The sequence below is a fragment of the Amborella trichopoda genome, chromosome 9, assembly GCF_054954075.1.
Source record: "Amborella trichopoda isolate Santa Cruz 75 chromosome 9, AtrichopodaSantaCruz75HAP2 v2.0, whole genome shotgun sequence".
Classification (NCBI taxonomy): Eukaryota; Viridiplantae; Streptophyta; class Magnoliopsida; order Amborellales; family Amborellaceae; genus Amborella; species Amborella trichopoda.
Genome location: NC_142344.1, coordinates 900,075 through 913,595, shown reverse-complemented (window position 1 = coordinate 913,595; position 13,521 = coordinate 900,075). Strand labels below are relative to the sequence as shown.

Below are 13,521 nucleotides of genomic sequence, written 5' to 3'. Positions count from 1 at the left end.
AAAGTTTGGCTACGCCTAAATTGTTCTAAGAGTATGCGACCGTAGCTTGAGTCGACCCCCAAAATAAGAAAGAGGAACATCTCAAATTTAGTGAAGGCCAATCTTTTTTGGACTTTCACTACCATGACTATAAACTAACACAATCCATCCATTTCTTAGTTTAAGTTCTAATTTCGTTAGCACGAGGTAAATGCATCTCATTAACAAAAGAACTTCATTTTTTGGATTATTATCCTTTTTAAAGTTGAACCGCCCATATTCACTCCTCATTTTATATATTCGGGAGTCAGCAAGAAAAATAATATATCCTAAAGATGATGCATCAATAAATAAGAATATGGTTTACAAAAAGATATCTTTTTTGTTTTGCCCATAAAATGTATTATTAATAAATAAACGTGATAAGAAATAGTAAGCTACAAATTAAAGAGTTACTTCGAAATTTAATAGTCCACTAACCTATCGCCCTAACAGTTCCTTGACAATAATTTTTGTCATTCCACTAGGAATCCACCACGATTTTATTTTAAGAAAAATTTATTTCTTTTTTCTTCTCTTTCTTTTTTTTTAATTAGTAATTCAAGGTCCAATCCGACAGCTTATCAAGTGTTCATTCCAAGAAACACACACATATATATGTATATATGGAAAAGACTACAAAATGCCCATGGGCGAAAATAAATAGTATTTTTGCCCATAGGCTCGGCACCATCTGATTTTTTCAGACAGCGTGGATTGACAACTGTCACGGGCATAGTATGTCTGTGGCAGTCCGTCACAGATATAGCATATCCGTGGTGGAATTTGTTTCATGTAAAATTGACGTAAAAAATATAGGGCGGCTGCCACGATTCCCGTAGGTCCGTGGCGGTTTTTAGGCACACCCGTCACAGACATAACATGTTTGTGATAGGGGTGAAATACTGTAGTACTATCGAAAAATGTCTTAAAAACGCCTATAGGCGAAGTGCTATAGTGTTTCGCTCCCATCACGGACATGCTATGTCTGTGATGGTTTTGCCTAAAAACCGCTACAGACCACCATAACGGTCCCCCTATATTTTTTGCATCAATTTTGTGTGAAAAAAATCGCATCACGGATATGCTATATCCGTGATGAACGTTGAATACATGCTATATCTGCGACAGTCTTTAATTCACGGCATTCAAAAATATCGGATGGCGTCGAGCCTGTGGGCAAAAATACTATTCATTTTCACCCATAGGCATTTTATAATCTCTTCCTATATATAAATATATATAGCAATAATTTAGGAGAACCTTTGAAAATTATTTTATTTAAATATTTTATTTTCATTAATCACAAATTGTTGGTAATTTATCAAGCTGATTTGTTAAGAGATTTTCAACTTTCTGATTTAATTTTAAGTATATTAAAAGGGAACTTGAATAAGAAAATTAAAATATATGCATATAAGGAGAACTAAAGAATAAGAAATTAAAAAGTGGAAATGAGTTTATACCATGTTCAAAATGGGATTATAAAATCACATATATATTCCAGTCAAAAGGACACCAAACAAAAGCAATGCGTACATATTAATTTAGGAAAAGCAGCACAAATATCAACCATTATTAAGAGAAATTTCCAAAAGTATTTTAGAAAGATAAAAATCTTTCGCAATACTCAAAACTTTGAAACTTCCTAAAAGTAGCAGGAAACACAGCCTGAAATTCCGCCCTTTTATTTGATCATTTTGAATATATTAAGCTAACAGGAACAATAAGCTTTCTTCTTGAGAAAAGAACCAAAAGAGAGGGAAAGATAATTTAATACGGTGAGAACTCTCCGTGGCACGAGTGGACATTGACAGGACTTGTAGTTGACATTTAGACTTAAAGAGTACAAAATTCATGGGTTGTGCGTGTTGATAGACAGAGAAAGCTCCCAAACGCCCAAGACGCTAACAAAAGGGCGTTCACCTTCAAGTTTTAAGAGTACAAAGTACTCGGTGTGTGTGCGAAGTACATGTGGGGTGTTTGTGCGTGAAGCAATACAAGAAACATCGAATCGAAATGGTTAACTGGACATAGGTCGGAAACGGTTATTCGGTACTAACCAGTTTGGATTCAATCAATCTAAGGACAATAAAAAAATATTTAAAAAATTAAAAAATTACAAAAAAATCTAATAAAATATAAAAAATATATTTAAAACATGATTAAACAAAGCACGTCCATATAAAATTGAAAATTAATGAAAAATAGATTTTTAATAATCGATTTGTGTCTAAAGTTATTTTTGAAATTTTTCAAAAAATAAAAAATAAAAAAATATTTATAATCAAAACAATTTCCAATCTTTGCCTAAATAATAAAAAAATTATAAATGCATTACAAATAAAATCCCTTACTTTTTAGAATTTTATATAATTTTTTTTAAGTTCTTTTAAAATACCCAACAAGTTCACCAAAACGGGCTGAAATCAAAACCAGCCAATGGCCGATTCTATTCTAACCGAGCGGTTGAATATGAACAGCTCGATTTTTCCTACACTGGTGTGAAGTACATGGGGTGTGTGTATACGTGTGAAGTACTGTAAAGCACATGGGATGTGCCTGTGAAATACATCGCGTGCGTGTGCGTGTGAGAGAGAGAGAGACGGGGAGAGCGATTCCATGTTTCCGTTGAAGGAGATAAAGCTAAAGAACCAGGAGGCTATACTACCTGGAGATCTAGAAATATGTTTACGGGAGAAAGGAAAATTCCAAAATAGATTAGACCTGAAATTCATTTCATTAACTCAAAAAAAGGGACAATGCTTTCCCTTGGTAATTTAACAGAGAGAATGCATGCATATTTACAATGGGATACGCCTTTGAGGTGGTCATCTGTCTAATCATATAAACAAAATTCGCCAGCCCCGAAGAACCAAAAGCTAATCTCTAAGCTATTACACTATTCTATTCACCTCTCCATCTTTGAGCATCTTGTATGAACCACAGACAATATGGGATTTGAAGTCGAGCCTTCAAACCATGAATAGGTATCTTAAATCCTCAACAGTAAGCCGAGTTGCATGGCTGCCTGTTTGGTCCTCACCAAAGGCAGAAGCCACCATTTTCCTTTTCTTTTCCTGTGGATTAAGACAGATATATGAAGGGGAACACATAGCATAACAGATCAGAGATCTTAATTTTTCTCATGTAATGTTCAAGGGAAAATGTACTATGATCCTATGGACTCTGGTATACTCATGGTCCATTTGGATATCACAAAATCAAAAACCCAATGAAATGATGGATGAAAGACAGTGAGATCCACCAAAATAGAATAAAAATCTGAATAGTGAGCGGTCCCACTCTTCACTTCCTTCCATGATTTCATTGATGGATGGTGATTGTCCAAATGAACTAAGTTCACCATTCTCTTGGATATAAGGACCAGCATACGAAAGGTCCGGTTTAACGCTTAAATGTTTTTTGGTAATTCTTTCTCTAACATGAATAGAGTTCTTCTTCTTGTCCTTTTCATCTTGCAAAGACAAAAATTCCACTACTGAAGAAAGAAATCCTTAAAATTGCATTTGAGTCCGACATTTTGGAAGTCGTACAAAATCAACTTCTTTTGACTTTTTTTTTCTTTTTCTTTTCCTTTTCTTTTTGATAACCATGCCTCGTTTATTAAGAACAATTATATGGAAGAAATATATCAAACAATTTGAAGAACATGATAAAACTTTGATCTTAAAAACTACATACATGAAAACAACAAACAGAGTACTCATATAAAGGGTACAATTTTCAAAACTTCACCTGGAGATCCAATATCCGGTCTTCAACGGTATCTTTTACAGTTAGTCGGGAGACAGTCACAGGACGAGTTTGCCCAATTCGGTGGGCTCTGTCAACAGCTTGATCTTCAGTTGTTGGGTTCCACCAAAGATCCAAAAGAATGACATGACAGGCAGCAACCATATTCAAACCAAGGTTTCCAGCTTTTAATGACATAATCATAACGGTCACCTATCATAAAAATATTATTTCTAATAAGTTAATAAATAAAAAAGACAAGAAAAAAAACAAGAGACAAGAAAAATAGGCGTGAGAATACTGTAGCACTAAAACTTTGTAGACCATGGAGGTAGACCCATGACACATGACACATGGGTCAATACTATATAGGTTGAACCATGGAGGTAGACCCATGGGCCAAAAACCATGCAAAACTCTCAATATCACATCTATTCATCTCTTTTTGAAAAATATGATATTTGTTCATCTCTAAAAAGTTTTGGAGCTAAATAAATGCTCCAAATCCATTCCTGCTCCTACATCAAGTTTGGACCATTCATTCCTTTCACAATAAGATCCAGAGTTTTAAGAGCTCAAAATCTTTTTTTTTCCTGAAATTAATAACAAGGTGAATTAAAAAATATTTGAAATTTTCAGGTCCTAAAAGTCCCCCTAGCATGTTTCCTATGGATTGACGCGTGTTCAATTTGACCCATGGGTCCTCAGCAAAATGCACCCCATAATCTAAAAGCACTGAACCAACCTCTGGAAGGCTATTGAAGTCTCTCACAGCCCTGTCCCTTGCAGCCAGAGACATTGTTCCATCAAGTCTCCTATACTGTATTGAAAAATTTGTCAATGGGATTTCGAGAAGGTCTAGCATTCCAGTCCATTGGGAGAAAACAATAGCTTTCTCAGGCACTCTACCATGGTGATTACGTGGTACTCTAGCAAGCTGGCTGCTTGGTACTGTATAAAGCTCGTTGCACCGTTTCCTCTGTATATTCAAACTTGTTTCACCAAAAGCACTCGAAGAGGAACACTCCACAATTGCTTCGCTTGTGCTCTCTATAGAAGTTTCACCACATGCCTCAGATCGGTCTTCAGAGTTCACCTGTTGGAGTGATAACAAAATCTCGAGAGCAGCATTTATCTTAGAGGAAGTAGTATTTTGTTCACTCTGAATTTCATAATACTCGGCCATACTATGGGTTGAGTTGCCACCACTAAGCTGATGATCTGAGACGCAACTTCTCAGAGTAGCTCCAGAAAATATTGAATCAGCACTAAGTTGACACTTGCAGGCGGATGCAGGGCACAGGTTATCATCACCTGTAAGTTTCTCAAATACACATTGCTTGCAGAACACATGGCCACATGTCGTAATAACCACATCTTCAGGTGGGTCCTGCATCAGCAGTAATCAAATTTTAATATCAGAAGCATAAGAGTAGAAACAGACTCATTATTCCGATCTTTGCATTCCATTTATGGAAATTAATTCCCAAACATCATCAAGAGTTATTGGCCAACAATAAAACACGAAGTGGCAATTTCATCAACACAATCTCGAGAAAAGCAACGAGGTACACAACAGAGACAACATCCATGATGACAAGAAAAAAATTGTCAAGAAATAATACACATCAGAGTAGGCACACTCTTTAAGGACTGGTTAATGAACGACTAGCCTTCCCTAGCCTGCGAGCGAGGGCTTTGACGCCTACACTTCCAATCTATTCCAAAGGCAGCTACTAAAGCTGATAGGTTGAGGGAGTAGGTAGGCTCAACTGATCACTTGGTACGCTTGAGAATAGATGCAACCTTCCAATACTTTCTTTTCGTTTGAATGTTGACAGGGTAGGATTGGAATTCTTGACATTACAACCTTCAAATACTATTATAAAACCCAAGCGGGGAAAACAGATGATTAAAGATATTTATATCAGAAATGATTCCTTTAAAATGCACATGCATTTAGCTTGTTTCCTAGAATTCAATGACATTCAGTGACTAACTTCCTGATGAAACACATAATCAGGAAGAAGAAAAAAAATCCTACTAGTAATACGATCTGAACTGAAAGGCTTTTCCTGGATTAAGTTACAAGGCCAGTTCTAGGGTAGACTAGAATTAGGCTCTTGGCCGTGATGATTCCACACTTTATAGGCTTCCTGGGATTTCATTGTGGATTTGATCATGGAAGTTTTGCAGGATTTTTTACTTATGGTGCCTGATGATTTCATAAGGAGCAGCAGCAGCCAGGGCATCAAACACATTTAAGCATATTAACCTACTGGAGGTTCTCGGATATCTTTCACCGTGTATACAACCCAAGAGGGTTTCGTGAGAAGTAAATTCTAAATGGGGCTGGGGATTCTTTCCCCATGAGACTAGTGGATTCAGAATTCTATGAATACTAGGTTATATATCATCATCATCATCCAAGCCTTATCCCAATTATTTGGGGTCGGCTACATAAATCCTATTCCTCCATTCTTCTCTATCAAGAACCACTACCAAAAGTCACCATATATTTTCTCACTAATTATATCCATGTCCTTTTAAGCCTTTCCCTTGCTCTTTTAGAGCCTTCCACTTGAACTAAATCGCAGGTTATACATGCATAAATATATATACACAAACACATGAAAGAAGAAGTCATTAGAATATATGAGGACATACATTGCAGACACCACAAAGTGGAGATGAAGCTTCCAAGCACTTCAATAGATTGATCTGCTTGTCCCTTGGAAGTTTCCTTGCCATCTCCAAAGAGGGCTTTCCAACATTCTTAATGCGATCCCCTTTAACAAGAAGAGGGTGATCGCAAGCTTGACGGAGTCGCAAAAGCATCAGCAAAATATTTGCATAATTTTGATTCACAGTCCCAGCAGCCGCATAATCCTGAAATAATAAAATCAGTCACCAAAGGAAAACCCAACTAATAATCATAGACATGTCATTCACAGATAAGGCCCAAAGAATACTATAAAATACACAATTAAAAAAATATTGTATGCAGTATAAGGTTCATAATCAATCAAGAACTTCCACAAAAACTGACATAGATCACTGCTCTATTACCATCCTAATCCAAAAATTTCAATTTTCCAGCAGCAATTATGTAATATTCAAAAGTCTGACCTAAAGTGTGATTTGCATCTCCTGATATCAAGGTTGAAATCCCTATGTATTTACAGAAGTTTGACCAAGCACATGCAGCTGGAAGTTTCGCAGGGAGAGAAGCAAGACAGTAGAATTACCGCAACATTTTGGTAAATGAACCACTAGGCCTGAATGAACTAAACCATATTTCACAAAAGATTAATATGTACACTAAGATAGTTGCAACAAGTAGGGTACACTTTAAAGGAATGCACAAGGCATACGAGTCATTCCAAACCAAAACATATAAAATTGTGAATGGAATTATAAAAAAAGTTAACAAAGGTCTTTTTATACTTAAGAAAGGTCTTGACTCATGTCAGAAAACATTAATCAAATCACACTAGATGATAACAAGATATCCCTTAGATTTAGAAGTTAAAAACAACAGACAACCTTTGCCACACAAAATCCTCATAATACAAGAAGAAATACCTTGAATCTTGAGCGCGAGTCAGCTTCTAGTGTGGAATAAAAGTCGCGCTCCTCTGGAGAAAAATCTACCTTCTTCAAATTAATGATCTTCGGTGGTAAGCTTATAATAGGTCGCCCATCGATTAGTGTACCTTCACCGAAAGAATCAATATTATTAATACACCCCTAACTCCATGCAAATATTATACCAAAGCAACTTGAAGTCCTTATACAATGTGGTTAAAGATATACAAAATAAATACATTTGATTTGAAACCGGAGACAGATAACAATGATAATGCCACCAATGTAGTGTCTTGGACAGCCAACAAATGTGCAGGAATTTAGGGGAAGAGATGGTGGAACGTATACCAAATAAAGAATTTTAGGGATACCAGAAGACCACTGAATCTCTTTACTTTATTTATGCAGGGAGCTGAAAGATAAGATTAAGAGCAAAACAACCTCAAAAAAAATGCAGATTGGCATGCAGCTTCTCCAAAAAAAAAATAAAACATTTCCTGAAAAGAAAACAATGATAACAAAATCAACAGTCCTATAAAGACTTGGACAAAAGAGCATCACATGCAAATTAGTCACCTTTTGTTCGGCGCAACATTATTGTCCTCAACACTGCTTGAAGCTTCTTGTAGCCATCATTTGCATTTTTGGATATTTTATCTCTTATCATAGAACAAAAGGACTTGTAGACAGCATATGGGTCATATCTCAAGAATCTGAAGTAGCTGAAAAGGTCAGTAACTGAATTCTGCATAGGAGTTCCTGATAAACACCACCTTCTCTTAGCTCGAAGACCCCAACATGCTCTAGCAACTTGAGTTCTATGGTTCTTAATAGTTTGAGCTTCATCTAAGACCACCCGGAACCAATTAACCCTCGCAAGTGGACTGATATCTCGTTCAAGGCAGGAACTACTTCCCTTTTTCCTATCTTTCTGTCCTTTCATACCTTCATTTGAAGGCTTTTTCCTCTTTTTAGAAAAACTCGGATGCAATCCATAATGATCTCCATTTCTTTGATCATTTTCATCATCATCAAGAGCTTGCTTTGGCACCTCCATACTTACGATGGAGTATGTTGTGAGAACCACGTCATAGTTGGCTAGCTCAAAGGGATCCTTTGTCCGGGAACTTCCATAATAAATTAAAACTGAAAGCCTCGCAGAATCAGTAACCTTATCTTTCAGCTCCTGAGCCCACTGTTGAAGAATACTTGATGGGCACACAACCAATGTACCAGCAGCTGGCCTCCCTTTGCATTTTGAATGGACTTCCTCTTTGACTGTTGGTTTTATGTCCAGGTCATCAGATTGTCCTTGTCGTTTAGCTTTGTCCAACCCAACACATTCGTCATCTTCATCCAAATTAAAAGCTTCACTTTTAATAAGGGTTAATTCATCACCAGTGGTTTTAGCAGGTGGTCGCTTCTGATAGAGAATAAGTGCAATGACCGAAATAGTCTTACCAAGCCCCTGTCAGATAACAAGAGTATAAGTCTTGCTAAAAATGTCAAAGAACAAATATTGAAAACGAAAATATCAAATAAAGAAGATCTTTAATATATCAATAAAAGAAAGAGGAACTTAATTAGCCAAGGCTAATAACCTGATCATCCGCCAGGAACCCCCCTGAACAGTGAATACTGGATGTTTCCTTGAACGCCATCCATGCCAACGCGATTTTCTGCATTAAGAGTGCAAGTCATGTTTTTTCACTACAATGGAGAAACACTTAAACTTGTCTTATGATCATCATGCTCTCTCTCTAAATGCAAATACCTACCTGATGTAGTAAAAGGGGAACAGCCAAAACACCGTCAGGTAGATTAGCTTCAAGTTTTGGCTGAGCAAGATCCTGAAAAAGCATAAATTTATTTCTATTTTAAGTTAAAAACATAGACAATTTTTAGAATCATAAATAAAACACAATTATTTTCAGTATCATAGATCAAACATATATCTATTAACAATATCATAAATCAACCACAATGCTGCAAGAGATAGACAGTTGTGCTGTTCGGCGAACTTGTGTGGTAGCACACCTCTGACAGCAGATATTGGAGATGAAATACATAATCTGTCACAGAATTCCTATATTATTTTTTCTACTTAGAAATTAAAAATAGCCAAGATTTTGCACACATTTCTCAATACAGTTAAGTGGAAGAAAAACAATCATAGCTCAGGCTTGGAACTCATCCCCTGGGCAAGCAAAGTGACTCAGGCGAATATGGGTCGAGTCACCCGAGACCTCCAAAGAGCCAAAAAATCCAAAAATTTTGGGAAAAATATGAAAAGGTCAAAATAAGAAAAAACAAATGATAAACAACATAAAAAGAATATAAAAATTTGAAAATTCAAAAAAATAGAAAACTGGTTAAATATGATTCTCTAAGAAATTCTACAAATAATGATGAACAATAGAAAAATCATAAGAAATATTCAATATCATACATAAAAAAAAAAGTATTAGAAAACTACCTATAAATCACTTTTAAGCGAAATTGAATCAATTATAAACGAATTTTATTACTTGTGAATAATTTAAAATATACCCCAAGTTGGGGGCTGTTCCAGACTCAGCAGGCTGCCAAGTCCTGGTGACTCGGGAGTCTGAGTTGACTCGCCCATGTTTTCTTTCAGTAGTATGGATTAATATTGTCAATTTTGAGGAGGCCTTAAAAGTCATAATTTAGCAGACAAGAAAAAGAATCCTGATCGAAGACTTAAGCCTAAGGTGCATCATAAACTACCTTGCCCCAACTTTTATGTTCAATGAAATTGATTAATATGCTTCCCTTCGACAGAGAGTTACTCAACCACGAGCAAGTCACCAAAACAATTCTAAAGAACCAGTAATTTGTTATGTCCTGAAAGTAGTATCAGGAAAAGACAGCTAAACAAATATCAAGATATAACACTTTTCTGTATACAACACTTGGCATTTGCCAATCATAAAGAAGCAACTTACATTTTCCATGAGTTCAAAAAACTTAAGAACCCCAAATGAACAATGGGAACCCATGAATGATTTCAAAGAAAAGAAACGAAGAACGACACCAATTCAATGATCAGGCAGGAGAGGGTTGTCCAAGTATTGAGCAGTTTAAAGCACCGCAAGCTACTGCTAGTGAAGAAAAAAAAAATGCAAAATTTCCAAAGGCATCCTAATGCTGTATGAAGCACTAAAATAACCAGTTCACGCTAGAATGTGTTACCTGCAATGCTGCTTGAAAAATAAGCCTCTCATCATCTTCCCTTGGCTTCTCTTCTGTTCCAATACGGCGAAAGTCACCAATAACAGCTGACTGTGGGGCAGTTATAGACTTGCTATTCATCATATATGCAGGAAGGCGTCTCGAATTACTGGCATTTTCAAAGATAGTTGAATTACTCTCACTTTCACAGATACTCACATCTTTATCAACGTCAATGTGCAAACGATCCCTCTTATGGGCAGTTTGATCCAATTTATTACCGCCGTGTAGATCAAGAAGACGAGGTCCAGCGTCACTCTTTCCAGAAATTTTTGTGCCATTCATTACCACAGTCGGTTGAAGAGAAGATGGAAGATTCCTCTTTAAAGTCAACGGCATCTCTTTGATATCCTCATCAATGACAATGTGAAAATAATCTCTTTTATGGGCATCCTGATCTGATTTATCATTAGTGATCACAGCCGGCAAAGATAATGGCAGGCTCCTCTTTGATATATGATGAGGCAAAGTAATCTCTTTGATGTCCTCATCAATGTCAATGTGCAAGTCATCTCTCTTATGGGTATTCTGATCTAATCTATTACCGACTATGAGAAGATCAGAATTGCTACGATGATCAAAAATCTTAGTCCCAGTTTCATTTTTTACAGAACGTTTGGTGCCCTTAGTCACCACTGATGGCTGAAGAGATAATGGGAGACTTCTCTTTGATTCGTGCTGAGGCATAGGCATGTCTTTATTCTTCTCTTCAATGTCAATGTCTAAACCATCTCTCTCATTGGTATTCTGATAAATCTTCTGATTTGATTTGTCACCAACTCTGGGAGAATTGGAATTGCTACGAAAACCAAAAAGCAGAGGCCCAGTTTCATGATTTACAGAAGGTTCAGCCTCATTAGTGGCCCCAGTTGGCTGACGAGAAAAAGTAAGAGTTTGCTTGAATGTCTTCCAAGGCAAATGCATGACATTGATGTCCTTCTCACTATCAATGTCTAAACCATCTCTCCAACGGATATTATTATCCAATCTATCACCAACTATTGGGGGATTGGACTCATTGTGATGATAAAAAAGCTGAGGCCCTTTTTTACCATTTGCAAAAGATTCTAAAACATCAGTTACTCCAGTTGCCCCAGTAGAAAATGTAGGGCTCCTCTCTGATGTCTTATGAGGCGAAGCCATATGTCTGATATCTTCATCATTATCAATGCTTATACCATCAGTCTTATGAGCATTCTGATCTGATACATCACCAGATATGGAAGGAATGGACTTGTTGTGCTGATCAAAAAGCTGGGGCCCAGTTTCATTCTTTACAAAAGGTTCTGTGACATTGGTTTCCCCAGTCAACCAAATAAAAGAACGAGGCCTCCGCTTTAATGTCTGATGAAGCAAAGGTGTCTCTCCAATTCCCTTGTCATTGTCACAGTCCAGATCATCTCTCTCATGAGTAATCTGATCCAACACATTGCCAACTATGGGAGGATCAGACTCACTATGATTATTAAAAAGCTGAGGCTCACTTTCATCCTTTGAAAAAGGTTCTGGGACATTCGCAGCCACAGCTGGCGGGAAAAGAAATGGAGGACTCTTCTTTGATGTCTGCCTAGACACCGGCATGTCTTTGATGTGCTTATCATTGTCAATGCCCATACCATCTCTCTCATGGATATTCTGATCTGATTCATCACCAACCACGGGGTGATAAAACTCATTGTGATGACCAAAAAATCGAGCTCCAGTTTCATCCTTCATAAAAGGTTCTATGTTACTGGTTACCATAGTCGGCCGTCTAAAAAATGGACCCATACTTGTTGTCCGCTGAGGTAAAGACACTTCTTTGTTGTCCTCATCATCATCAATATGCAAATCATTTTTCCTAGGGAAATTCTGATATGATTTAATGCAAAATTTAGGACGATGAAACTCATCGAGATGATTAAAATGCTGAGGCCCAGTTTCATTCTCTACAAAACATTCTGTGACATTGGTTACCGAAGTTGCCGGATCAGAAAATGGAGGACTGCCCTTTGATGTCTGATGAGGCAAAGGCATCTCTTTGATGCCCTCATCATTGTCATTGTGTAAATCATATCTCTTAGGAGTATTTTGATGTGAATTATTACCAATTTTAAGATGATAGGGTTCATTATGATAATCAAAGAATTGAGGCCCCCGTTCATTCTTTTCAAAAGAATCTGTATTGTTGGATATCCCAGCTGACTGAATGGAAAATGGAGAACTCTTTAATGCCTGCTCAGGCAAAGGCATATCATCAGTAGCAAAAACAGGAGTTTTTTTAAGTACTTCCTTTGAATTGTGGGAAATATCCCATATCTGGTCAGGGGAAACCAATTGACGATCACGCTCAATAAGATATGGTTCCAATGGATGATCATCCTTTGATCCACCATTAGACTCAGAAACAGACTTGTCATGCATTAAAAATGGAGGTCGCTCTGTGTCATTAGATACCCCAGTCAACTGAATATAAAACGGAGAACTTCTCGCTGATGTTTGTTGAGACAAAGGCATCTCGAGAGAGGTCAAAGCTGGCGTCCCTTGAAAAATGGTTCTTGAAGAGTGGAAAATATTCCCCGCCTCATCATTGGGAATTAAATAATTATCAGGCACCATATTAAATGGTATGCGGGGATAATCATCCCTTAATCCACCAAAAGATTCAGAAATGGACTCTCTGCTCATTAAAAGTTGTGGTTCTTGACCATGGTCCATCGAGTTATCAGAGTTGACCATTTGAGCATGGCTTTCAACAAGTGGATTTATTCTTTCCCCATATGCCTTCTCATCTAGTGCTTCATTACCAGTTCGTAAAGGATGATAGGATTTAACCTGTCCGTTCATCTGACAAAGTGGTGGGGATCCTGCATGGAGCAGTAATTGTCCTTCCATCCTTTGCTGGTTGTTCCCCTTACAGCTCCCATA

General features: G+C 37.1%; 1 protein-coding gene across 1 annotated transcript; it reads right to left on the bottom strand.

Moving 5' to 3' along the window:
* Positions 1–2,739: 2,739 nt before the first annotated feature.
* On the bottom strand, positions 2,740–11,981 carry LOC18437983 (SNF2 domain-containing protein / helicase domain-containing protein / zinc finger protein-like protein). The gene is made up of 9 exons (XM_011626477.3): positions 10,576–11,981; positions 9,141–9,212; positions 8,964–9,041; positions 7,939–8,830; positions 7,360–7,490; positions 6,442–6,663; positions 4,520–5,164; positions 3,778–3,987; positions 2,740–3,098 (listed from the first exon to the last, which is right to left on the bottom strand). The coding sequence occupies exons 1-9, from the start codon at positions 11,755–11,757 to the stop codon at positions 2,994–2,996; spliced, it is 3,537 nt and encodes a 1,178-aa protein (XP_011624779.3). The 5' UTR covers positions 11,758–11,981; the 3' UTR covers positions 2,740–2,993.
* Between the last annotated feature and the right edge of the window lie 1,540 nt (positions 11,982–13,521).

What these genes read in the sequence shown, in the direction of transcription:
- LOC18437983 (XM_011626477.3), bottom strand. Translation starts at nt 11,757, where the DNA reads ATGGCTTCGCCTCATAAGACATCAGAGAGGAGCCCTACATTTTCTACT. An exon ending in AATGTTGCGCCGAACAAAAG is followed by an intron (nt 7,491 to 7,938) that starts GTGACTAATTTG and finishes CTTTCGGTGAAG; the next exon opens with GTACACTAATCGATGGGCGA. An exon ending in CACTTTGTGGTGTCTGCAAT is followed by an intron (nt 5,165 to 6,441) that starts GTATGTCCTCAT and finishes CTGCTGATGCAG; the next exon opens with GACCCACCTGAAGATGTGGT.